The sequence below is a fragment of the Filicampus tigris genome, chromosome 13, assembly GCF_054856515.1.
Source record: "Filicampus tigris isolate MCC_2025a chromosome 13, RoL_Ftig_1.0, whole genome shotgun sequence".
Lineage (NCBI taxonomy): Eukaryota > Metazoa > Chordata > Actinopteri > Syngnathiformes > Syngnathidae > Filicampus > Filicampus tigris.
Window position 1 is genome coordinate 19116603 of NC_141229.1, and position 26223 is coordinate 19142825.

General features: G+C 39.7%; 1 protein-coding gene across 1 annotated transcript; it reads right to left on the reverse strand.

Moving 5' to 3' along the window:
* Window positions 1-608: 608 nt before the first annotated feature.
* mia2 (MIA SH3 domain ER export factor 2) lies at window positions 609-26151 on the reverse strand. The gene is made up of 28 exons (XM_086049836.1): window positions 25794-26151; window positions 25464-25597; window positions 23691-23777; window positions 18945-23595; window positions 18698-18829; window positions 16869-16966; window positions 14552-14683; window positions 14338-14359; window positions 14080-14168; window positions 13899-13967; window positions 13308-13418; window positions 13129-13200; window positions 12208-12312; window positions 11454-11576; window positions 11199-11369; window positions 10360-10450; window positions 9846-9913; window positions 9700-9770; window positions 9536-9637; window positions 9362-9458; window positions 9098-9165; window positions 8838-8923; window positions 7166-7279; window positions 4472-4621; window positions 3185-3343; window positions 3054-3103; window positions 2805-2976; window positions 609-2718 (listed from the first exon to the last, which is right to left on the reverse strand). Exons 1-28 carry the CDS (start codon window positions 25906-25908, stop codon window positions 2567-2569), a joined length of 7491 nt encoding a protein of 2496 aa, XP_085905962.1. The 5' UTR covers window positions 25909-26151; the 3' UTR covers window positions 609-2566.
* Window positions 26152-26223: the final 72 nt, after the last annotated feature.

Consider the following 26223-nt stretch of genomic DNA (forward strand, 5'->3'; position numbering starts at 1 on the left):
CGTAGTACAAGATCGTGAGTACTAGACTGGCCTGCCTGCAGTCCAGACCTGTCTCCCATTGAAACATTAAGTGTAAAACACAACAATGGAGAACCCGAACTGTTGAACAGCAGAAGTTGTATGTAAGCAAGAATGGGAAAGAATTCCACCTGAAAAGCTTGAATAATCAGTGTCGTTACTTCCCAAAAGCTTATTGGGTTTTGTTAAAAGGAAAGATGTAACACAGTGGTAAACATGGCCCTATCCCAGCTTTGTGATGCAGGCATCAAATAGAAAATAAGTGAATACTTGCAAATGAATAAATAACTTGTTCAGTTTGAACATGAACTATCTTGTCTTTGGAGTGTGTTCAGTTGAATATAGGTAAAAAAAAAAAAAGAATTAGCAAATGACTGTATTCTGTTATGTTTTACGCATCCTAACTTCATTGTAATTGTTCGGAAAAGACTGCATAACAGTAGCACTCACCCTAGTGGAGTGTATAGTGTGACAATTTTCCAGCCCACAATGCAGTTTCACCTGAGACACTAAACCTAGTTTAGTATTCCTAATAAAATCTGATAAAAGGCAGCTATGGTATGCGAAAGAAAATTCCCTTGAGACACAAATCATTTTACAGTATTTATTTCATCAATCTTGTTTTTTGTTTTCTTTTTTTAACAAACTTCTGGTATCATGTTTTTTTTAGCGGCATGCTCACATAAATTTAGATTTAAAAGTATTCACAAAAGAATCCAGTATAATATCACCTGTAAAATGACAAAGATTTTTTTATTTACAGGAATTTTAAAACTCAACTGAACTCATGAGTCTGACATAACGTTACCATGAAACATAACAGAAATAGAGCCAATTTTGGTATAAATAGGTTCTATTTGGACTGGAAAAATTATTTCATAAGCTTGTACTGACTGAGCTACTCGAGTGCACATTTATGACATTGTGCACTTTGTTTATAAAAAAAAAAAAATACTCTGGCTCATTTTCTACCAATAATTGTATAGGAGAGCAGCACAGGGGAGCATTTGGTTATCACATCTTCTCACAGTCAAAGTTCTGGGCTTCAATTTCACCTCAGACCTTTTGCATGTTCCACCCATGTTTGCGCCAGTTCGGTTCATGGTTTACCCAATCGGCGTGAAAGTGAATGACACTTGTTGTTTGTCTATATGTTCCTTGTGATTGGCTAGGAACCAATCCATGGTGTACCCCGCCTCTCGCTCAACATCAGATGGGAGAGGCGCTAGCTCACCCAAGACCTAAAATAAGTGGAACACAATGGATGGATGGATGGATGAAGTGCAAAATTGAGAACAGGTGGGCAACACGTATCACAAGAGGAATTACTACGAGTATATTGAATTGGATATCAATCAGTCATGTTCCAAATGTTGAAGTATGTGACAAAAGCAAATGCTCAAATTTAGCTAGCGCTGTCAGAACCAGCCTCAATCTCAAGTATTTGATAACTTCAACCTTCTAATAACAGTCACTGGCTACGTTTACATGGACACATTTATTTGGATTAAAAGCCTGATCGGAATAAAAATTCTTCATGTACACACCCTATTCAGAATATTCTGACCCAATCAAGTCTATTCCGATCAAGATTTTATTTCGATTGAGAGGGGTGGTTGATGTCGATTGATGATCCGATCGGCGCGCATGAACACATTCAGAATTTTCAGAACAGTGTTATTCCCGGAAACTAGTAGAAGCAGAGCAAGTGAAAGACATGGGGGGCGCAAGAGTGAACTGGATACATTGCAGCTCCATTAGGAAGTGTTAACGCCACGTAACAGTGCAAACAGGAAAAATATATCATAAAATAAAGCTAACGTTTAAAGGAGAAATGGACGGAGCGATGTTTTGTTGACACGGAGGTCGCTACGGCTTCTTCTGCAACTATTTCCGGTGATGCATGAACACGCAAGTCCTGATCAATATTTTTAGCGTCCATGAAGACACTGGAACCGATCACAATTTTAACCCATTTATTGCCAACCTCGTCTGAACTGTTTTCACTGCGAAATCTGTATCATTCACACATTATTTTGTATGTTTTGTTGGCCTTCCTCCTTGTGTGAAGTTTGTTGATTTAAAATATATATATATATATATATATATATATATATATATATATATATATATATATATAGAAGGTTTATAATAATAAACTCAGGCCTGTGTGAAAGCCCCAGGTATAAGATCTCAAATTCTTTTGGAATTGTGTTTCTGTATGCTACAAGGGCTGAGATATCAATTATTTTCTGGGAAATCGTCAGGTTTCAGAGGGTGATTCTAAAGTCACCCTTAGGTCTTAGAGGGATGTTTTGCCAGGCGCTTTAGGCCTTAATGGGTTAATCTGAACTCTGATGGGATGAAAGAAATGTTCTCCATGCAGCCACTAGTGACTATTTGGGTATTCTTCCAGAAATGATGCGTCCCCATCAGCAACGGCTGCATGAACAAGAAACAAGTGAAAACCTAATCCGGGTCAAATGGCATCTTAAGGAGCAGATGTTTGCTCGTCTTGTGATTGGCTGCGTGGCACAGAAGGGAAATTCTACTGGGACGTGGGAGGACCCATGGAAGGAGGCGGAAGGCCATCAGGTGGAGGAGGCCGCATTGGCGTGCCGTATGAAAGCGGGTGAGGTGGCGGAGGTCCTCCGTGGGGGTACCGAGGCGGGAACATCATCCCGGGCCGAGGAGCCCACACTTGGGAGGGCAAAAAAGGTGGATAGAGTCAGCCCCGCATACTCTGTTCACAATGATGATAGTCGAAGTGGAATATGATTGCTCACTTGGCATCATGGGAGGTCCTCCAGGCCCTCTGGGAGGGAAGAAATCAGGAGGTCCAAAGGGGGCTCTTCGAGGAAATGGGCCATCTATGGGGCCCATTGGCGGACCGGGAGGTGGTGCCGCCCCCCTTCTCATAGTCGGATCAGGGGGAGACCTTCGATCACTGCTACCAGGCTGATGAAAAAAAAAAATCCACATAGATTGAGTTCACACATACAGTTTTACCATGTAGTACAGACACACAAACAAACCTCTCTGTGATCATGCTCAGGTCCGAGGCTGTTTTCTCTATTTGTGACGTCTGGAACAACAAAGACACATCCAAGGGCACAACATGAATCCACTGGGGAAGACACCAACTAACAGAAAAATGTGTGGCCACCTGTTGTGTCTGCAGGGTGGATGGGTGGCAGGGGCCCAGAATTAGGAAGAGTCCTTGCGTGGGGAAACGGAGGACCTGGAGGTGGCAGAGGACCCATTACTCCTGGGGGAGGACCAGGTCTCCTGTAGACTGGACCTGCGGGTTCAGGAAACGTATAGCCTGAGGGAGAGCAATCAAAATGGAAGTAGACTCTGTGCCACCATTTGGGGAGACTCGCAACATCGAAAACAACACAATACACACATGCCGCCAACACGCCTTCATAGGATTTCAGAAACAAAGGCTCTGAAACGTGACTACTTCTACTAACAATGCTGGCCAACGGTAAAGGTGACTGACTCGGTATCTACTGTAAGTGACTTGACTTGACTTAGACCTAATGAGTTCACATTCAAGTCATCTTGTTTATAGTTTTAAATCTGCGTTTTAAGACAATTGGCCTTTTTTAGGAAAGAACGCAGCAAATAAAGAAAAAGAGGTTGTTTTTTTTGTATCATTCACGCCAACCTGGCAACCCGGTCAGCATCACTGGTATGTGAAGTGAAGTGAATGGGCTGGAAAGGGCCACACAGCGGTCATGCAGCGAGGGGTTCACACTGACACCTTACACGACTTTTGAGAGTGGTGTGTTTGGATGTACTGTATTTCTGAAAGCGCCTAAGAGTGCGGCCACAGGCCTGCCGCCATCTTCTGGTGAAATATAAAATTGCTTTTTTCACGTGTTTTTTACTGCGGTCAGTAGCACTGACGGGCCATACATTAAGGTTAGGGTTATTAGCTAACACTGCCAAGGGCTGCGGGCCGGTGGAAACTTGAACACAGGCCATGTTTGGCTGTGTCTTGTTTAAAAACCTGAAAATACATTTTTGGGTTGTGTGAAAGCACGCATGTACTTTCTTTGATTGGCTGGTGAAAGCCTCACGACAGCCCAGTTGGTACATTTTTCTAGCTCCAACAGGTGCAAGGATATTTATTGTGCTATTTGAATGCCAAGTGGGGCGAGGTGTCGCACATTCGGCGAGAGTGGCTAGATTTTTCACAATTGTGGAGTCTCATTTCATATACTTGGCAATTGTTTTAATCATTCAAATTTGATTTTTTTTTTTAAACCAAACTTTTACCAGTGGCGTGCCAAATTTACAAGATATTTATTTTCACTGTATAGGGACTACAATCAGAGTCAGTTTGATTTTGTAGTTCTTTGGCTACTACAGAGATCAAAAGTTGAATGTGAGAGGATTTTACTCCATGGCAGAAAGAACTGATCTTGTCTAAATAGCTACACACCTTGAGGCGGGAATGGCCCGGGGGGCCCTAGTGGGGGTCCCCTGCGATCTCTTTCCCATGAAGGCGAGATAGAGCCGCTGTCCGAGGGTGCGCCTCCACTCTGCTCTAGCTCCCCTTGGGCAACAGGGGGCTCAACTGGACCACGAGTTACTGGAGAAACAGCCACAGCAGAACATGGCACAAGGAAGGAGTGAGGAAAGGGGACACAATTATAAATTGAGGGGAAGGAAGAAGCAATATTTTTTTTAAATCACTGATTAATCCAAAATAAGGAATAATCTGTTCCATAAAAATTCTTACAAACCATACGATGCGTACAATTTCAGCAGCTGATCTTACTTAAAATTATGCATGTATTGGAAATAACTCATTTGTTTAACTCTCAAGAACTCAGTGTCTTTAATGACAAATGGCGACAGGAAGTGTTAATATTAATGTTAATGTATATTTTATGTGACAACATCCAATAAGATCGTTGCACATAATCTCCTGCATTGCTAAAATATGGCTTTTCCAATTTGGAAAAATTGTGTTGTTCTACATGCACTGCTGACAGGACTTGCCCAAACTAGCTATCACACATGTAAGTCCTCCTCCAAAGCACCAAGCAGCAAATTAGAGAAAGGCAGAGCTGCCAACCTACATAAATTCATTTCCAAAAACTCTTGTCTGAATTTCCATATTTTTTCAATTATGTCAAGAACATCTCCGTGGGACAGTTGCTGCATATACAGACTTGTATATAATGTAAGGCGATGAAAGAATTCTTCATACTGATCAATTACACAACATAATTATCACTCAATAATCATAACTACTTTAATCTATAACAAAAAATTATGGCTTCAATATTTACTTTATAAAATAAAAATGCTTTCATCATGACGTGAGTATAACCATTGGTTGAAATGGAAAATTGATTAGTGTTCATATCAATTACAGTGAAAGTCTATAATGATTCACTTTTTGGATCAGGGGTCTTCAATCCTGTTCCCCGAGGGCCGGTGCCCTACCGGTTTTCCATCTGACCCTGCTGCAACACACACCTGATGCAAATGATCAGGATCGTTATCCAGCTTCTGCAGCCCTTTGGTGAATATCTGTAGCAGGGAGCGATGGAAAACAGGCAGGACACTCCTGGAACAGCCCTCGAGGAACAGGATTGAAGACTCCTGTTTTAGATGATAATCCTCTTGTAGGATTTTAGGGAGTTTATCTACATCAGGAAATAGGAGAATTTCACAAATGTACACTTTTTAGTTGATTAAAAAAAATATTCAAAATCTATGGTGGTGAATAATAGTAGATTAAGCTATGCAACTTTAAAAAGCAGGACAAACTGACCTAAATTGCATAAGTCACCTTTTATCAAAATTGAACTAAAGTAAAGTGGGGCTGACTGTTCATGGTGGGGTTGGACTGTTTTTGCCTTGGGCCCCAAATGACTAGCTACCGCCCTGGGCTGAGTCGGCAACATCCCCAGCAGCCTGACAGCAGAAGTGTGATTAGCAACTCATGCACCGATAAAGAAGGCAGCTTGTTGCTGCGACAACTAATGTGAATTTCACACCACATTTACCATCGACACTTCATACGTTACGATGAACGTGGCAGCTGGGAAAAGCCCGTGTTCAGTTCAGTGGTAACAAAATGCGGACGATCTGTAACTTTTGGTAGCACAAGAAAGGCTTTAATACGTCTCTTCTTCCATCCACAAATATCAAGGTGTAAGTCTGTGGTTACGTGAGAGATAGCGTATCAATATTGACATCCTCTTAAAATAATCGCTTAAGTCATTTTTTTTTCCACTTTTTTCAGAAAACACGAAAAACTGAACCACATTCTGATGATCTTATATGTATTAATAATTTCATTTCAGGCGTAAAATGGAATGATCTGTTTGACTACGGATGCAGCCGATTTTACCAGAGGTGGGCAGCATCCTGAGGAGATGTTTAAGGCAAAAAAATACATTTTGTCAAAATATGATTTAGGCCATTATTTTAAGAGGCTGACGATATGCTAATAAACAATCATAGCTAATATACGTTTGGCAATGTTACTGAAACTTAATTTGAGCCTGAGAGCGTTAAGATCTCCATTTTTAAAATCTGTGTTTTGCATTATTAGCGACAAATTAAGAATGACAGACGTAGAAAGGCGAGGTGGCTGAGTTTCCTGTTTCAGATCCATGAAGAAGCACAAAACACTTCAGATGTCATGGGCACCTTTTCCCCATATTACCTAGAATAGAATTAAATTAGCGTCCATTTCAAGCTAGCCCAGTACTGTTCTATAAAGTGTGGTCAAATGAATGGCACTTGGGACTGAGTGAGCAAAGACTTGTAATGTTGTAGTTTGACGTTTTAATCTCACAGTTGGTTATTATGAATGAATCACTGCAGTTTGCTGTAGTGTACAACTGCACTGCATCGTGAGAGCTGCGTCATGAGTGAAAACAGTCATATACATAGCTTTTAGCATAATGTAGCCGTTTGACACTAATGTAAAATTAATCCCAAACAATAAATGTATTGTTTAATTTAACAATTTACTTCTCAGACTGTGGGACTCAAAAGTAAACAATTATGTTAGCAAAGGCAGAATACCTCGTACAGCCCCTCTGTGGGATGTTGTTATACCGTTTAAGTGGCCATATTTTTGTAGTTGGTTAGTGTATTTGGGGACACACACCTCTAGGTGACAGTCTGTTTAGAGGTCCTTCAAGAAGTGTGGGAGGCGAGAGCAAAGCTCGGTTTTCAGATGCAGGTCGACCCAAAGGAGAAGGACCATAAGGCAATCTTTCAGCTGGAGGGGTAGAATAGCTAGGTGAGTTAAATATGCACGACATCAAGGCCATTTACACACCGACTAAATTGTTGCTCCCCTTCTATAAATGAAAGAAAAAAAAAAACACAGCGGTGACAGAAATAAAAATGAATCTGACCCCCCCCAAAAAAGAAAATTAACCAATGCAAACCAGATATTGCTTTTGAATTGTGGTTCAAGAGAATTATTTTGAAAAATTAACTCATGAAAACAGGCCTGGACAAAAATGATCGTAACCCTATTTAAACGGTGCAGTCCATCTCCAAGCAGCTTGATGTTACTGTAACTAACTACAGACTACAGCTGCACATATTCAGAAATGCAAGTACACTAAACATCGACCAGAGGATGCGAACGAGAGTTGACTCAGGAGATTATAAAGAAAATTATAAACAAGCACGGCAAAGGTAAAGGCTACAAGATCATTTGCAAGCGGCTTAATGTTCCTGTGACTACAGTTTGCACATATTCAGAAATTTGAGATCCACGGGACTGCAGCCAACCTCTCTGAACGTGATCGCAGGTGGAAAATTGACAAATTGAAGCGACTGATATGAATGGTGACAAAGGAAACGAGAACAACCTACAGGAAATTAAATGTTCAAGTACGTACATCAGTATCAGATTGCATCATTCGTCATTAAGAGGCTTTAATGCAGTGCTTCTGTTATTTTCTCATACGCTCCCTTAGGGATAAGAAAATATTTTGCGCCCCCCGCCCCAACTCTCCACTGCAACTATAAATAGCATCATTTGTCCATAAAACTAAATATACCTCTGCTTTATTAACATAAAATAAAATAAATATAGACTAACTTACAACAAAGAATAACTATTCACATTCACAATGATGTGAAGTGCATCAATTTGCATGCAATAAAAATCCATTCATCCATTATCCAAACCGCTTATCCTCATCAATAAATAAATAAATGACAGCGCCACTACCCAGTGAGAGAAAACTTGGTCTCAGCCACAGGATAATGACACACAAGCACAGAGTTACAAACAGTCAAGAATGGTTAAGAGCAAAACATTGAACCACTCTCAAGTGGCCTTCTGGGAACGCTGATCTAAATACTTTTCAACATTTGTGTAAGGAACTAAAAAAAAACATGCCAACTGGAGAACCCACCCTTCAAACCTAAGACAACTGGAGCAGTTTGCGCACGTAGAGTGGACCAAAATACCTGCTCAGAGGTGCAGACGTCTGACTAAAAGTTACAAAAAATGTTTGATTGTAGTGATTGCTTCAAGAGATTGTGCAACAAAATATTAAGTAAAGGGTACCGTCTTTTAGGTCCAGGCCTGTTTCATGAGGTTTTTTTTTTTTTTAATTATTCTTTTGAAACACAATTCAAAAGCAATGTCTGATTTTCATTAAAAAGTATTCAATTTTTTTTCAGATTCACATTTTTTGTGTGACCACTGTGGGTTTGTCTTTCATTATCAGAGAGGTACCAACAATTTGGTCCAAGTTTGTACAAGCCACCTTTCAAATACTGAGTGCTACTTTGTATTGGGTGTTTATGCTGACCTCGGAAAGGTAAAGGCCTGGCCAGGCTGTCCAAGGCGAATGGATCTTTATCGAGGGCATCCAACTTAAACTGTGTATCTGTAAGCCTGTAAACATACACAATTCAAGTCAACAAGGAAATTGTTCCTATGTGAATCAATGTGTTATAAAATTATGGAAGTTAAATTGAAAAAAATCTCGGAGAACTTAAAACAATAAAGAGAGGGGGAGTGTGGTGGAGCAGGTGATGATGAAAAGTGGGGTTCACTGGTGATGCGTACTTCTGCCTGAGGAGGGCGTTCTCCCTCTTGATGTCTGATAGCTCTCTGTCTGCGGCCCGTGCTGCAAGCTGTACAAAAAGAAGTAAATCAGAGACATACATTCCTTATGTACATGTAGATCAGTTAAGACCACAGCACAGTCTACGGTGAGTTGTGTACAAGAATATATTTGACCTTCAACCATGGTAAATAATTACAACCACAGGTAGTTTTTGACCCAACAAAGTTTATAAATCTTTTTAGTGCAGATTCCGTAATACAAACCCAATTATTGTGAGCTTTCTTCTCATGGGCTGATATCTGGGTTTGATACGACTGCTTGGTTTTCTCCAGCTCCTCCTCCATCTCCCCCGCACGAAGCCTGAAGAGACAAAGGCGTGTTGAAAGCAAAGGCCACACATTTTACTATATTTCCATATACTTTGCAGGACTATCTACTTGTAGTTGTTGAGTTCTTCAATTGCCAAAGCAATGTTTTTGTCAGCTTTATTCAATTTGTCTTCTTTCTGCAGACGCTCCTTTTCCTCCACTGTCAGCAACCTGCACACAATAAAAAAGTCAACTAAAAATATTCGTAAATAATTGAACAGGAGTGTCATTACCTGTGTAGCTTGAGCTCATTCTCTTGGTACATTTCAGTCATAATCTGGAGTTTCTGTTGAAGTCGCTGAACCTGAGCAGTATGAAAGTGAGGCAAATTAAGAGACAATGTTACAAAGAAACACATTTTTGGGTTGACTTGAGCTACCTGTTCATTGTAGTGCTCAGTGTCAGCTTGCATAGATAACTGCTCATTCTCCAACTCCTTAATGCTCACTACAAGAAAATGCACACACAGTGGAAATTAGATATTACCAAAATGCAATAGCGTCATTGTCTCATCTTGTTGTTGTGTAACAGACATTTTACTCATTACTCAAAAGTGAATGCTGGCAGAGATGAATAAAATTAAAGTGTTGACTATTGATGTTCATGTTTCCTAATAATTTGGCGAAATCGTTAACATGATGCTTATTATTATTATTATTATTATTATTAAAAGGTAATTTCAGCAAATTAGTTACTCCAGAAGTGTGTGGCCAACCGGTAGCCCAATCGATTAATCAGCACCCAAGAAGTAACTGTCAGTTTAAAAAAAGATTGGTGACCCCTGTTTGAGAGAGAGAACTAATTGGTTGCAAAAACGAAACTGCTAATGCGTAAGATGATAAAGTAAAAAAAATAAAAAAGTAAATCAATGAATCTTTGAAATGAGTACTCACCTTCTAGGTCCTCTTTCGCTTTGACTTCATCATTCAGTTTGGCAAACACTCTGTCCTTGTCTTCATCAACTGATTTGAGGTCTGCATTGAGCTACACAGACAAACAAATAATGCCACATTAGTGTTATATAGAAAGGTTTATTCTTTATGAGGTCAATCATAGGCCTCAAACATATTTTCAAATCTTGATTACAGCTCTCCGTGCGATCATCAGTAATATGCAGTCCTAAAGTATATTAAGTATGGGAAAGTGATACTTAAGTAGAAGTACCAGTATATTAATCTAACAGAAAATCACTTACGTAGAAGTTCAAGCCACATTGCAGAATATTACTTAAATAAAAGTGGCTATACTGAAGTATCAAAAGTATTTTTTCTCTATCAAAGGTACAGACTGCAATATTGGAAGTAAAGTACAAGTATTTGAAAAAAGTGAGCGGTTAGAATTGTGATTACGCTTTTTTTTTCTCTATTACTTTATTTATTGTATTTTTTACTTCACACCGGCATCTGCGGTTCTAAATCCGGGTGGAGCAACAAACAGAGCGATGCGCACGGGGGCATAGAAAGACTTCTTAATGACCTCCCTCTATCGGTATCCCGACCACATCAGTACAGTTCTTCGGATTTTATTTTGAAGTAACGAAGATGGTTTGGGGATATGCATCAGAATAAACACCACATTTTATTTAGGAAATGTAGTGGAGTAAAAAGTGAAAAGTTCTAGAAATGTAAATAAAGTTAAGTACAGATTCATGAAAATTCTATTTCATGATGTATTTGTACTCTGTAAAATAAGAAGAATGCTAAGATATGCTTTAGCCTCATTGGTTAGTTACCTTAGCAGCATAAATAAGCTTTTGGACTTTCTGGAGATGGATTTCTGAATTAGTTCCATCTACTCTTCCATTCCTCTCTGCTCTTGCTCTGGTCCCCTTGGATGTGTCACTTCCATCTCCCTCTAGATCGGCATCCCAAGCTTTCATCCCCAGCAGCCGATCGGTGAGGGACTGAACGCAAATGTGCTTGGGTCATACAATTTGGAGATGAATCCAGTTTTATGTCAATTATTGGTCAAGTCCAAGCAGCCATACCATTATACGTTCATCCTTGTTGGCCACATCCTGCACCATTCCGCTGTGGGCCAATTCATACCTCCTCATCTCCTCCTCCAGCTCACTCACTCGCTCTGCCCATCCCTCCACCTGTTGCCTTAACTGCACAAGACATTTAAAAAAAAAAAAAAAAAAAAAAAAAAAAAGAATGTTAGACAGTAGGGCTGGGATGATACACATTTGTCCCAATCCAATACAGATCCCGATACTTTGGTTGCGATCCGATACGTATAGCGATATTGAATATTACAAAAAACATATCTGAGGAATGTGTTTCCAAAGTTTTAACTTAAGTGCCATTTGACATTTATTCAAGTGTCACGATTGAAAAGTGCACAAACTGTTCCAGTAACTGTTCCCGATACACACGAGTGCAATAAATAAAACTCCATTCACAAAGCTCAATTTTAAGGACCGCAAATGTTCCAAAAGTGTGTTATAGAACGTGCAAAACATAACATTGAACATCGAAAGCACCGATACTTCAGCAACGTTATCGATACTTGGTATCGGCATACAAAGTATCACGATACACCGATACAATATTTTTTCCCAGCCCTAATAGACAGGAATCTACCCAATAGAACGATAGAAAAGCACAGTCGCTAATCAAGACGGCTAGGTAACATTGACCTGTTTGGAATGGGATGCTTGGAACAATCTCTCTCTGCCATACTTCATCAACCCTTTTGGCATAGAATGCAGGGCTTAAACACTTTGCATCTTGTCTTACCTGTGTGTTGCTCTCCTTGAGCAGAGCGTTTTCTTCTCTACCTGTTTCCAGATTCCTCATTAGTCTCTCACTGTTCATATTGTACACTTTAATGGTTGTTTGAGCCTTGGGAAGGAAAAAGAGTGTTAATATATGAAACACAGAGGGAACATTAGCGGGGTTCATGAAGCTGTAGGCAGAAGTTAAAGCAGAAACGTTTTGCAAAAAAACACATATAGCATACACATTGATTACAGCTGCTGTCAAGATTACTTGTTGGGAAAATTCCACTTGGAGAATCCATGTTCAACCTCAGCTTTTTTAGTCAAAAAAACAAAACAAAAACAAAAACATGCCTGACGAGCCCAATAAGAAGGATTTTTTTGGAAGACAATTTAACTATCAGAAATCCAGAGAACAAACCTAACCTTTTTTTGGCAGCCTTGAAAAAACACTACCATTTCTTGAATACGTTCATGCAGACAGGAAGTAATCACAAATTCGCCACTTCAAAATTGAATTCCACAAACACATATATACGCATTTCATCACTCAGTTTACCCCTAAAACCAAATCAATATTCACATTGAAATGTCAGTAATCCTTTCCAGCCCTCCAAAATATTGTTTATGCACTTTTAAGTCGGGGTACCACTGTAGTGGACAAACACATTTATCGTCTTTTAGTATGTCTCAGTTGAAATTGTGGTGTGAAGTCATACTATTACCGTATTTTCCGGACTATAAACCGCTACTTTCTTCCTAGATTTTGAACCATGCGGCTTATATCAAGGTGCGGCTACCCACACACATTTTGTCAAATATTATTCGAAATATTTTGTTTTGCCAAAATATAATATCTGAAAGTTAAAGATCAGTTTGAAATCGTGCCAGCTAGAGTGCTGACGTGAATCTTTTATAAGAGTTCTGAGAAGGAGGTCACCTGTTGATCTTGTGATTGGAACTCCTTGGTTTCCTCCTCCATTGTTTCCAAGCTCTGCTCTAGGAGTGTGACCTTAAAGGCATTCAAATACGATATCATCACAAATAACACCACCATCCTTGACCCTCATTCTTGATCAGCTATTCTTAACCAGGAGAAAATGCATTGTACGATCTTACCTTTTGTTCCTGTTCTTTTCGGTGGGTTCTCTGCTTATCCAACTGATCCTTCAGTTCTTGTAGGTTTTCTTCTAGTTGTGTTTTAGTGAGGTCTAACTGCCGTGCTCTAACCTGGATGAGCCAGAAAGCACAAATGAGATTTGCAGAAGATTACAAGGTCAACAGCAATATTAGTACAGTATTGACAAACAGGTGACAAATACTTTCTATAACTCATTTATGGGCAGTATTTCAAGTGAATGTTTGTAAAGCAACATAATGAAATGGCATCAAATTGATATGAATAATAATAAATGGCCATAAAAGATTTACTAAAAATCCTCATCAGCTTTGGATGTACAAGCAATTGAAAAATGTAAAGCTAGGAAAAAAATGTCTGACTGACGCCTGAGTAGTTCACATATGATAATTTTGTTACGTAACCTGTTCTGTTATTTAAAAGTGTGTATGTGCATACTGCATATAATAAGTCACCACAGAGTGGTACGAGAATGTTACTTACTGCAATATAAAGAGCAAATTTATTTCAAGTTATTAATACCAGCCTGCTGCAAGAAACATTTGTAGTCAATGGTCTTTTACACATCTTACCTCCAGATCTGTCTGATGGGTTTGAGCTACGGCACCACTTTCACTTAGCGAGTTCTCTAGCTCATCGTACTAAAAATTAAACATAAAAAGACAAATTAAAGAACTGCTTTTCAGGTTGAATACAAAATTCTAGGATTAAAAAAAATAATAATTCAAATATAATTGCAACTAGAATACAGACCTCTTGTTGACATTTACTGAGTGTTTCCAGGACTTCACATTTCTCTTCAAGCAGCTGTGCAACCTGCTCAGCCATCCACCACTCTTTACCTGGTAAAGGGAAAATAAGGTATTTGGGTACAGCTATGTATGGTTTGTTTTATATTTCTGTCTAAGTATATCAGAAATTACAGCACTGGCACCCATAGAACAGATTTTCCACATACAAACATTTGTATTATAGATACAGTAATATCATTTGAAGAAAGTGGAAACTTACGTCGATACATTCTGCTTTTAACCTGTGTTGGAATAGGGAAATATTATAGGACTGAATTTGTCATCACGAGTATTGTTTGCTTATTAAAATAGCCTATCAAACTTTGCATTTCAAATGCAAACGGAATTAATAATACTGTAAATACAACAAACAAAAGCAACAATACAACAATCTATTACACAACAAGGTGTGCACGCATGTGGCATATACTCACAGAGTTGTAACATCTGCAACTGAACAATAACATTGTCGCCAGCCCCACCAGACTGGAGATGATAATTAGTTCCCATGGGATTCCAAAGAGGTCAGGCCCAGGCCTTATTTCATAAGGCAGTGATGACACAACCTGGAATGTGTGGTGTAAAAAATAAATAAATAAATTCTCAGTATAATTTAGCAAAGCAAAGTGTTAATTCTTAGCTTCATGTACCCTCTTCCTCATATCAAATAGAATACAGCCAATGCAATCATCTTTGCGGGTCCGGCCATCTGTTTTGAACAGAGCTTCAACTTACGATTTTGCTGAATAGTTATACACATGGCATTTAGAGCACACACATGACTCCGAAATAGTTAGGGATATTCGACCTTCAGGTGACATTTCAGAATGAATACAAAATGAACTACAACCGTTACAAAAGAAATTATTTTGACCTTTGATAAACATTTGCATGCACATGTCCAACTGCTTGACGTTTCAGTACTTTTTACATAACCTGCCGTTCTCTAACAAGGACCAGAACGGCCAAATTCACAACAGGTGTTTGATTCATGAATCAAACAATATGTTTCCTGGTTCAATTAGCATTTGTATTTAAACAGCCTGACATGAGACCAAGACAGCACCTAACAATAGATCTACAGTATGTTTCCGGTGTGATGCTTTAAAATTGATTTTTTTCAGAGGTACATTGCAACTGAGATTAGTACCAGACAGATTGGAAGCGCCACAGAAAGGCAAACTGGATTTAAGCGGCAATGAAAAATCTCTTGTGAATTTGGCCGGTCAGCTTCTGTGTTAGAGAATAAGTGCAAAACGTAGTGCAACATTTTACATTTGGAGATTGCATTCCACAGTTTAGAGAAGGTCACATTTAGACCACCTGTAACGTTTACAGTGCATTTCACCCGGAAGCCAAATACCGCCAATTTATTATGAGTACTCTATGCCATGTAATATTTGTAGGCAACAAATTTCGGATTCAAATGTACTATACAGAAGTTAAATAAAATTACTCCTTGTCTGAACCTGCGGTGGTAACGTTTATTAAGCAGTAAGTGTCGAATCTGAAAATAATTAAATGTCTCAATGACCATAAAGTACAAACATATCGTATGTACAGTATGTTTGTTTTCATAATAAATACTCCACTGGACAGAACATAAATGAGATATCGTTGGCCAACAGGCTAACTATTAGCAGCCACGTCTATTTTTAAAAACAGATATCTTAAAAGGCACTATTCAATCTTCACATTGACAACAGGTCTGCAACATTTATATGACACATGTAGTTAAGGCTGAAATATGCAACGTGGCCGTATCATTGTTAGATGACAACCCCTCGTCAGCTGTGTGACGCTAGCAGGAAATGCTAACAAACACTGCCACATAACGTACATCCTTCACTTTCTCCACCGCGACGCCGTAGTAAGTCTCAACAGTCGACCGATGGTCCATCACTCTGCTGCCTAAACTGTCACTTGCTGAGTGTTCCGACATTCCTGATTTCGCTCATTTGGTTAATATCTTCAAAATATCAACCACTAAAACTGTCATTAGAAGTAGCCGGCTAAACCGTAAACCAACATCCAATCCACTGCGCTGCACTGTGGACTAAACCAACCTACCTTTTACATGGGGAGGTTAGGTGACATTCTCCCACTCGGAACAGCTTTACACAAACATTACTCACGAATTGAAATTGGTATATTAATAAAATATAATAACAAAATAATCCATAAAAATCATCTTCACTCACTTGTACAGGCTAAAATGAAAGTTTGCGTACCTGACCCGCAACGTCACCAATTGTAAAATGCCACACTGGCAGATCCGAGCGCTTCCGAATGGCAGAAACAAAAACAGGTGTCAGTTCCAAAAAAGTATACACTAAATGTGTGCCATATGCTTTGCGATAGGTGAGCTAGTTGCTCCACCTGAACATATCACCAGAATGTAAACAGCTTGTCCATCAGCGTTAGTACACTCCCTCAATTGTACATTTCTGAAGTGAAAATAACTCACCGAAACAGTTTTACTGTCGTCCATTTCAGAGTACCTCTTCTTAACATTTACAAGTGTAGTCTTAAAGTAATGAGGCTTGCATGTTGGCCTCAAGTGTGTCACTAAACCACAATGTCAGTAATGTTGAAACGAAATGGAACTACCGTTCACGCAACTAAGAGGGAGATCAGATGTAAGATCAGTTTCTTAAAGAAGCACAGTCCACTGAGAGTGGATCAAGAAAATTGCTATCTTATAGTTGCCAGGGATTGGACTGGCCGAATTAATCTTTTGGTAACTGGTACCTTCATTTTAATCCATTTGACGAAGTCCTTCATTGCATGGGTCTGAGAGGACGACTGTTTCTGAATTTGATGAATATCCTGAATCTCCACCATTATCCCTGGAATAAAAGATATCTTTGGTGATACGATTAATATGTTGATGAATGCAGTAAATACAACACTACTGGATTGAGCTACTGTATTTTTTGTACAGAACAGGGGTCACCAACATGGTGCTTGCAGGCAACAGGTAGCCCCCAATGACCACGTGAGTAACCCGTGGGCCTGTTGTCAAAATAGGGCACGAGTGATGGGACAATATGATTTTCTTGGAATGTTGCAAAAGTGATTTGAAAATGTAAACACTGGAAGAAATTTAGAGGAATAAAATTGTTGCAAATTGATTTTCATCTGCTCCCTAATTATTGTAAGAAATCATGAACATGAACAGCAGAGGTGGGTATTCCGTCTAACCGATCTGTCTGTCCGTCATTGATGGACGCCCATTTTGCTGACGTTAGACGATAGACGGGAAACTTTTTTTTTTTTTTAAAGACGGACTAAGCACAGATGGAAGTAGATTTTCCTCCGTCTGTGTAATCATCACTAATCTGGTTATGTCCGAACGGACCTCACAGTCCATCATTGATGGACGCCCGTTTTGCTGATGAGAGACGGAAACGTGACCCAGACTGCATTGACTGTATATGTACAGCAGGTGGCGGGATGCACCAAAGAGAGAATCATGAGTTCCTCAGGCTGACTAAGAAGTAATAAGGTTAACAGAAAAGTTCTTGCGAGTCAAGTTTTACATTTCTATTTTTATTTTTGGAAAGAGTGGGGTTAGGAGGTTGTGAAACAGTATTTTACCACCCTCCACACTCCATTTCAGAAGGTGGCACTATTGCACCAAAGGTTATTTGCCAACTGCTAATGGACAGAAGAAGAACAAAAAGATGAATTTGAAGAAAAAAAAGATGAATTTGAAGAAAAAAAAACCCATTGTAATGGGTACTTTATTTTAGTTTTCGCAAGGACAAACATTTCCACCAGGATTGTACCTGTGACAGGATTCTGGTTAAGGTAAGCAAAATTTTAAAGTAAAACATTGACGAGTTAAAGCATCAGCTGGTTCCCACTTACAGTTAAATAGATTGGTAAATAAGTGTAAGCTATGTGAGATGTCAATGTATGTGAGTGTAAAGCTGTTTGAGCAGCAAGCCGACACATTATGATGTACACAGTGCACTCCATTAACCATTTTAATCAAACTTGTTCAGATATGGATGGATGGATTTTTAATCTTTTTTTTCCCGGATTAACGATAGACGGACTGGCGGACCTTTGATGTTTACTGACGGAAGCGCGGTCAAACTAACATGACGGACTGACCGACAGATGATTACAATTTGGTCCGGCTTGAAAAATAGATGGATTGACGGACGAAGGACAGGTACCCAGGCTGCTGACGGATGATGAACGACGGACCGGCAAACCTTAGTAAAATACCCACCTCTGATGAACAGTGTCTTCACATAAATGACTACCATTAATTATAAATATTATGTAATAAAAGCATTACTAAAGGTAATTTGAGCAAATTTGTTATTTCAGAAATATGTATCAATCTGGTAGCCATTCATGTTAATCAGTACCCAGGAAGTAGCTCTCATCTTCAAAAAGGTCAGTGAATCCTGATCTAGAATATCAATTTACTCTTTTACTGTACAGTAGGTTGTGTGTGACAGCCTGGAGGGGGTTCCTGCAATACCTTCCATAACAGTGATGGTACGGTCTGACTGTGAGACATCTTACTAGTATTAGCTCTCTCCACTAGGGACATTTCTTACTTGTTCTTTGATTGTCATCTTCCTTATTTTTCTCTGGGCCTCCATCCTTGTGTTTCTCCACCATCACCTGCACTGTCTCAATGGTCTCTTCATCTTTGCTGGAGCAAGATGTACCAATGCAACCTGGCTGATCTGTATGAGGACACACATGGGTTACATCAATGCAAATTAAAAGCAGGCAAATTAAGGAACGCATGTGATGAAAGAGGCATTTCTAACAGCAGTGGTGATCTCTGAGGCAATATACCTTGAACGTTTGCTCTACTGATGTCTGATTTTCGGGTGTAGAAAGTGTCTCTTGCTCGTTTCAGCAGTGTTTCTAGTTTCTGCACTGCAATAATGGTTCTGGTATTTTCTTTGTCCTCTTCTGGTGCATCAGAGAGTTGCATGCTTGGAGGGAACAGTCTCTCCCTGTGGTAGTGCAGAATTGTTTCTAAATCCATCAATATTGATTCATCACGATCAATGTCTTCAGTGAAAATGTCTGCGTGGCCAAGAATATAATCCACATTTTTAAATTTCTTCTCCCCAAATAGCTCGGCCAGAATAGTTGTCTCTTCTATGGTCATGTAGTCTTGGAGAGTCTTGTAGTGCTTGGGCAGGGAATTTGGTTGGTGGGGCTTTGCTGTGTTTGGAGGCAGATAATTGGAATGAGAATTCTGTGTCAGGGACGGAGATGGTGGCTGCAAGTTTGTTTGCAAGTCTTTATCACTATTTGTTGTGGAGTCCAGCTCATGCTCAGGACTCTGAAGTGGTTGTGGCTTTGACATCTCATTTATTTTTTCATCCAACTCTGAGGGAGATTCTGTCAACTCTTTTATTTTCATGATTGGCCACTGGCCTAATGAAATCATGACTTCTTTAAAAAGGTCAATCTCTCCACTTTCTGTTGTAACTTCAGTTTTTTCATCAAACTGATTCATCTCTGTTTTCTTCACATTGTTTCTGGATTCACTCTCATATTCTGCATTCGTACCATTACACATAATTGTTTTTTCATTACTCTCTGTCACAACTGAATAGATACTCTGACAAGTTGTATGAGCACTCTTATAAACTGTCTCATCTAATTGTGGCACATTTTCTGTGAGCTCAGTTTTGTCTGTTTGATCGAATGACAAACCAGTAAGATCATGCTCAGTGTTCTCTCGGGAGAATGTGGGGTTCTGTGTTCTGTCTGCTAAGAAAACATCTGTTAGTGTTGATTCATCATACAGAAGATTTGACCCATCGTCAAAACTGTGATCTTCTCTCTCTATTATGATTTCATCTTGTTCAAACTGAGTACACAGCTCCTCCATACATTCAAGACTGTCCATTTCCTCGTCAACATTCTGGATATCCACAAAGTCACTTGCATTCTGCATGTCTTCACTTACCTCGTCTATGACCTGAGCAATCTCCTCCTGTGTTCTCTCTTGTAAGTCCCGCACAAGTTCCCGCTTTCTTACCCCTGGTTTTCTCTTCTCTTCGACTTTGTCCTGATTAATTATTTTGTTTAAATCTGCCTGTTTCTCGTGTTCAAACGCATTTGGCTCCTCTACTAACTCACCTGCTTCTTTGCGCTTCACTTTTTTCTCCTCCATATTCTCCTCTTCTAACTCTTCTACTGACTCACCATCGTTTTTATACTTCTCTAACCTTTGCACTTCTTCCTGCGTTTCATCTTTGACCTCTTCTTGCCACTTGTTTACAAACTTTTCTACTGATGCACTATCCATTTCTTGCTTATTCTCAAACTTTTCCTCCTGCTCCTTGTGTTCTAATTCTTGCCTTTTGTCTTCTAAATCTTCTACTGGCTCACCGTCGTTTTCATACTTCTCTAACTTTTGCACCTCTTCCTGCGTTTCATCTTTGACCTCTTCTTGCCGCTTGTTTACAAACTTTTCTACTGATGCACTATCCATTTCTTGCTTATTCTCAAACTTTTCCTCCTGCTCCTTGTGTTCTAATTCTAGCCTTTTGTCTTCTAAATCTTCTACTGGCTCACCATCGTTTTCATACTTCTCTAATTTTTGCACCTCTTCCTGCGTTTTATCTTTGACCTCTTCTTGCCGCTTGTTTACAAACTTTTCTACTGATGCACTATCCATTTCTTGCTTATTTTCAAACTTTTCCTCCTGCCCCTTGTGTTCTAATTCTTGCCTTTTGTCTTCTAAACCTTCTACTGGCTCACCATCCACTTTCTGTTTCTTTTCTATGAACTTTTCCACCCCCTCCTGCTCCATGTCTTCTAACTCCTCTTGCTTATTGACTTCAAATTCTTCTCCTGACTCACCACTCGCCTCATGCTTTTTCTCCTCAAACTGTTCCACTTCGCGCTGCTTGTCTTTAAACTCTTCTACTTTCTCCTCCTGTAACCCCTCCACTACTTCTCGCATTTCTACTAATGCATCCACCATCTCACTCTTCTCCCCTCTCTGAAACCCTTCCTGCTTCTCAGCTTCAAAGTCCTCTAGTTCCCCCTTCAGTCTAAAATCCTTCAGTTCTCCATGCGTCTTGTCATCAATCACCTCTATATTTTTTGACATTGTCTGCTGTTCAAACGTGCCCCGCTTCAAATAGTCTAACTCCTTCCCAAATAACTTTTTCTGCATCTTCTCTTCTATCTCATCTACTGACTCATCGGCCACTTCATGGTTCTTTTCCTCCAACATGTCCATCTCCCCTTGCTTCTCCCATTCTTCAAACACTTGCTGCTTCTCATTTTCAAACTCCTCTACTTCCTCCTTCTGCATTAAGTCATGAAGTCCTTCCTTCTTTGTGTCTTGTAACTCCTCCACATCACTCTGCTTATCTTTCTCTATAAACTTTCCCTGCTTCTTATGTAACTGCTCCATCTCTGTTAAGTCTTCTGGTATCTTAACTTGTAACTCTTCTAAGATATCAGTCTTTTCCCTGGATGTAAGCTCCTCTTGTTGTTTCTCTTGTCTCTCTACAATCTCCTTCCGCTTCGCTATCAAGACTTGAGAGTCTTCCTGTTCTTCTATCTTCATCTCGTCCCATTTCTCTTCCTTGTCCAATTCTTCATGTTCCTCATCTTCTTTAGATTCTTTCTCTTTTTGGGGTCCAAGAGAAGACACAAAGCTGTTTTCTTTTAAAAAGTTTATCACAGATATGAATGTCCCTTGGAGGCTAGGGGAGTCCATGTCTTTGGCATCTTGACTGGGTGTGCCACCAGGAGAGAAATGTTTTCCTTTATCCTCTTCTGATAGATTTTCATGTATCCTTTCAGCATCTCTTTTTTTCATGTGGTCTAAACCATATTCCAGAGGGTTGTCTTCTTGTGTGTTATCATCAGCAACATTGCAGTTTTCTTGTGTTGCTCTTTCTTTATACTCTTCCCAAGTATTCTTTTGAAATTTCTCCTTCTGTACTACCGCCTCTATTTCCTCTTGGTTATCTTCTACATTCTTCAGTTCGTCTATATCTTCACCTTTCTCTTTGTTGTGTACTTCTTCCTGTTTGCCATCTTCCATTGATTCCTTTACTTCAGTTTTAGACTCTAGAGAAGACGCACTTTCTTGCCCTTGACTTTGCTCTCCAGACTCATTCAGCATAATAATGTCTTTATCTCTCCTTTCCCGTTTACATTCCTCATCACCATATACACATATGTTAGATTTGTCCACCCCGTTTCCAACCTGATTTGTAAACTCATATAGACTCGCCTCATCATCGCTATGTCTTTTGGAATCAATCTCACTCACCGACTGATCCACTGACCTAGATTCCATGTAAGTGAGCACTGGCATTGAGGTAACATCATTCTTACTTGCTAAAACGTCAAATTTGTTTTTTCCTTCCTTACCATTTGGAACAAGATTGATGTCCGCTCTCTGGTTTTGAGGAGGGTTGTCATTTTGATCAACCTGAGATGTGTCATCTAACTCGGTATCCTTGCTATTACCAGATGTATCTTGAATATTATTGTTAGAATCAACATGTCCTTGCACAATGTTGTCAGACTCTGTGTCTGATTCAGTTCTGTCATCTTCACTGTTGTCTTTTCTGAAGTCTAAAATGCTGCCGATGCCCAAATCAAACCAAGAACTGGATGCTGTCTGTTTCACATCCTTCTTCACTTCTCCTCTACTATCTTGAATTTTCTCTCTAGTGTCCTGGTCATTCAGGCCAAACCCCAATGTTCTTGACAGACCATTACCAAGCCAACCCAATGTCCCCATGTTGTCAATTTTCTTCTCTTGTATTGGTTGTGTTTCTATACCTAGATACATCTTTCTGCTCCTGAAGTTCTCTCCTGCGGCTGTTTCCACATCCAGTTCTCTTTCACCATCATTCTGTCTTTCTGTAGATGAGTCTGCTTTTTCATCGCCGCCAAAGCCAAGCCATCCAGTCATGGTTGAAGACTCAGCAGCTTTTCTGTCCTCCTCTCCCCGATTTGCATTGTCTTTGGCAACTGATTCTTCTTCACTTCTTAACCCCAGCCACCCTGTCACTGAAGATGTGAGTGAATCTTCTCCCTGCATCAAATTTTCCTTTTGTACGTCAGCTGTATTTTCTGGTTCCTCCTGTTTTCCGACACCTAACCATCCTGTCACTGAAGAACTGAACCAGGAAGAGGCGGGAGACCCACCTTTTTCCTTCAGTTCCACAGCGGTTTCAGGAGATTCCTGCTTAGTCTTGGTAGCACCATTGTCCTGATTTTCAATCAATTCTCTTGTGCTATATGATTCTGAAGAGGAATCTTTCAATGTTGAAGGAGTTCCAGCATTTGTATCGTCAGTGTAATTGCTTGTTTGGCTTGTTTCAAGCTCCTCGGGCTTCTTCAGACCAGAGTCGTCGTCATCATCATCATCTTCATCATCATCATCTGTGTTCAAATGACTGGAGTCAATGGGATAGCCAGAGTCGTCGATACACAGAAAATCTGATTCCTTAATGAAAAGAGGATATGCAATTTAGATTTAATTTCACACTTAACACTTCCAATGTTCTAAATGTATTATTACAACTTCAGTAAAGTACATACCTGTGTTACAACTACTATCTCCTTAGTTGCAAATTTTTGCTCCTCTTTTACAGCTTCTTTTGGAAAATATCCAAACTGTTTGTTCATCTGAAATCAGAATAACGCGGTTCAATCATCCATCTTGAATTAAAATTGGAGCATAGAAACACCTCCATCCATGCATCCATCCATCTATCCATCCATCCATCCATCCATCCTCTTCCGCTTATCCGGAGTCGGGTTGCGGGCGTAGTAGCTTTAGCCCAGACTTCCCTCTCTTCAGCCACTTCAACTCTTTGTTTTTTTTATGTACTGCTGCCGCGGTGGCGGGTAACACGGAGTGTAACGTCAGACTGGGTCACTGCATTGTTGCGTCGATTAAATGCGATTGGCTAAGACGGCAACCGTTATTTTTCTGGAAAAACGCAAGGTAGAGGACATTTGCAATTGAAAAATGCTTAAAAGACAGAAACCACCAGAAAAGGAGATGCATGTGTGGTGCAGATAAACAGAGGGGAAAAAAGAAAAAAGGCTATAGGGACGACACGGGTCCGAGCAGCAGCATGGCCACAGCAGGTAAACAAGCACTGTCTGTGTCATAAAATACAAATCAGGGCAGTTAAGATTTTTCTTTCACCAACTTTAAGGGTTCACTCTCTCTTGTGTGCTTGTTTGAAGCCGATACGACAAACGCCCTTGAGGGGGATAATGTTTGAAAACGGGTAACCTTTTTGACCAAACATTTACTTTGAAGGGGGAATTGCAAACTTCCAGTTGAATTTAGCTGGGAATTGTCAATGTATGAAATGTAGGTCTTATCAGCTTTTGAACATATTTATTTTGTATTTTTTCAATAGCCCTTTTTGCTGACATGCAGCTGCACTTCTATGTTAACCAATGTTTACTGAAATGAGTCTTAGATTTCTGTGCCTGGTGGTGTAATGGCACCTTGAGCTGTTTATTGGAGCCAAGTTGTATTTTGTGGATTGTATTGGGAAAGTGTTGATATACTGTATGCTTGTCATTGGAGTGTAATGGCACCTTAAAGCAGAAGTCAACCCAAACATATTTTTTTCAAGAAGATGTTCCCACTATTTGAAACACGGCATTCTGATTAATTTTGCATTTGTGGAATATAAGTTAAGCAGCAAAATGCACTCGTTTTTTAGCCATCTCTCGGGCGGCCGTTTTGTCTTCTGCCGACTGAAAATGACATCACAACTGCTCACAACGACCAATCACGGCTGAGCTGTTTTCTGAATCTGAGCCGTGATTTAAAAAAATTAATCAGAATGCCGTGTTTCAACTAGTGGGCCTGCTGGGAATATGTTCTTTGAAAAAATATGTTTGGGTTTACTTCCGATTTAAGTTATTTTGTTGCAATTTTATTTAGTGTATTTTTTTGTATCGAGATTGTGTTGGGATGATGTTATCTAAATGTTATTAATGTTATGGTGGTCATGTATGTCATTTATTTATTACATTTTCCTGTTTGTATTGGCTCTGGCGAAAGGGTGGGAATGGATGTCAATAAAACAAGGCAGCTATTGCAATTCAAATCACTGCCATGGTCTGTTCCTGGTTTACTTATTCTTTACTTTTTTGGCTTTTTCCTGTCCTCTGTTAGGGTGTGCAATGTCGGGCCCCTTTGACCTCAAAACCCATGTGGAATACAGCCCAGCTACGCCACTGCCAACAAAATATCTCATATCACATCAATTTAAAATTACGAGACCGTTCTTATTTTGTTATACTGTTGAGTATCATACAGGTGATGATAATAGTCAAACATACACTGCCAGCCCAAAGATTGCTCCTCTTTCCAGTCAGCTTGTGGTACACAAAGATGGTTTCTCCTTGCCGGAAGCTCAGGAAACGACAATCCTTTCCATGGTGATCCCTGACTGCGCGCACTCTGCTCATTAGGCCTAAACACAGAGTACAGACAAATATAAACGAAACAAAACAAAAATACACACACACCATAAATATCACAGTGAGCCAAAAGCCATCTTTAAAATATAGCAGTGATTTTAAAAAAATGTGTAGGCCTACTACAAGTGCACTTATAGTAGTTACTAGTCAGTATCTAACATTTAAAATGTTAGTTATTGTCCAACTTACTTTCACACTCTGAATCTCCACAGATCTTGAAGTCAGACAGTAATCCACTGCTCAGTTGATGCAAAAGCACAAAAAACAGGCTTGCGCTCATAATTGCAGCCTGTGAAAGAGCCATTCTTGCTGTTTTAATGAGAATACGGCAAGCAAAAACAGACGCTGCTATGAGAAATAATCTCAACGAGTTAACCTGGAATGTGTTTAACGCTCGAGCCGCGATTATTTCTCAACCCCGCACGATTAATCATTAACGTTGCAACGCAATTAGAATTATACACCAGGTGTTTGTGTCGTTGTCAAACAAAAACGAATATTAATTAACAAGTAAATATCACGGACAAAACATGTGCTGTATGTAAAGTATTAATATGACATGAGTGGTAGGGGAAACGTTCACATTTTCAGACTTTGCCCTTCTCCGGACAATGACGAC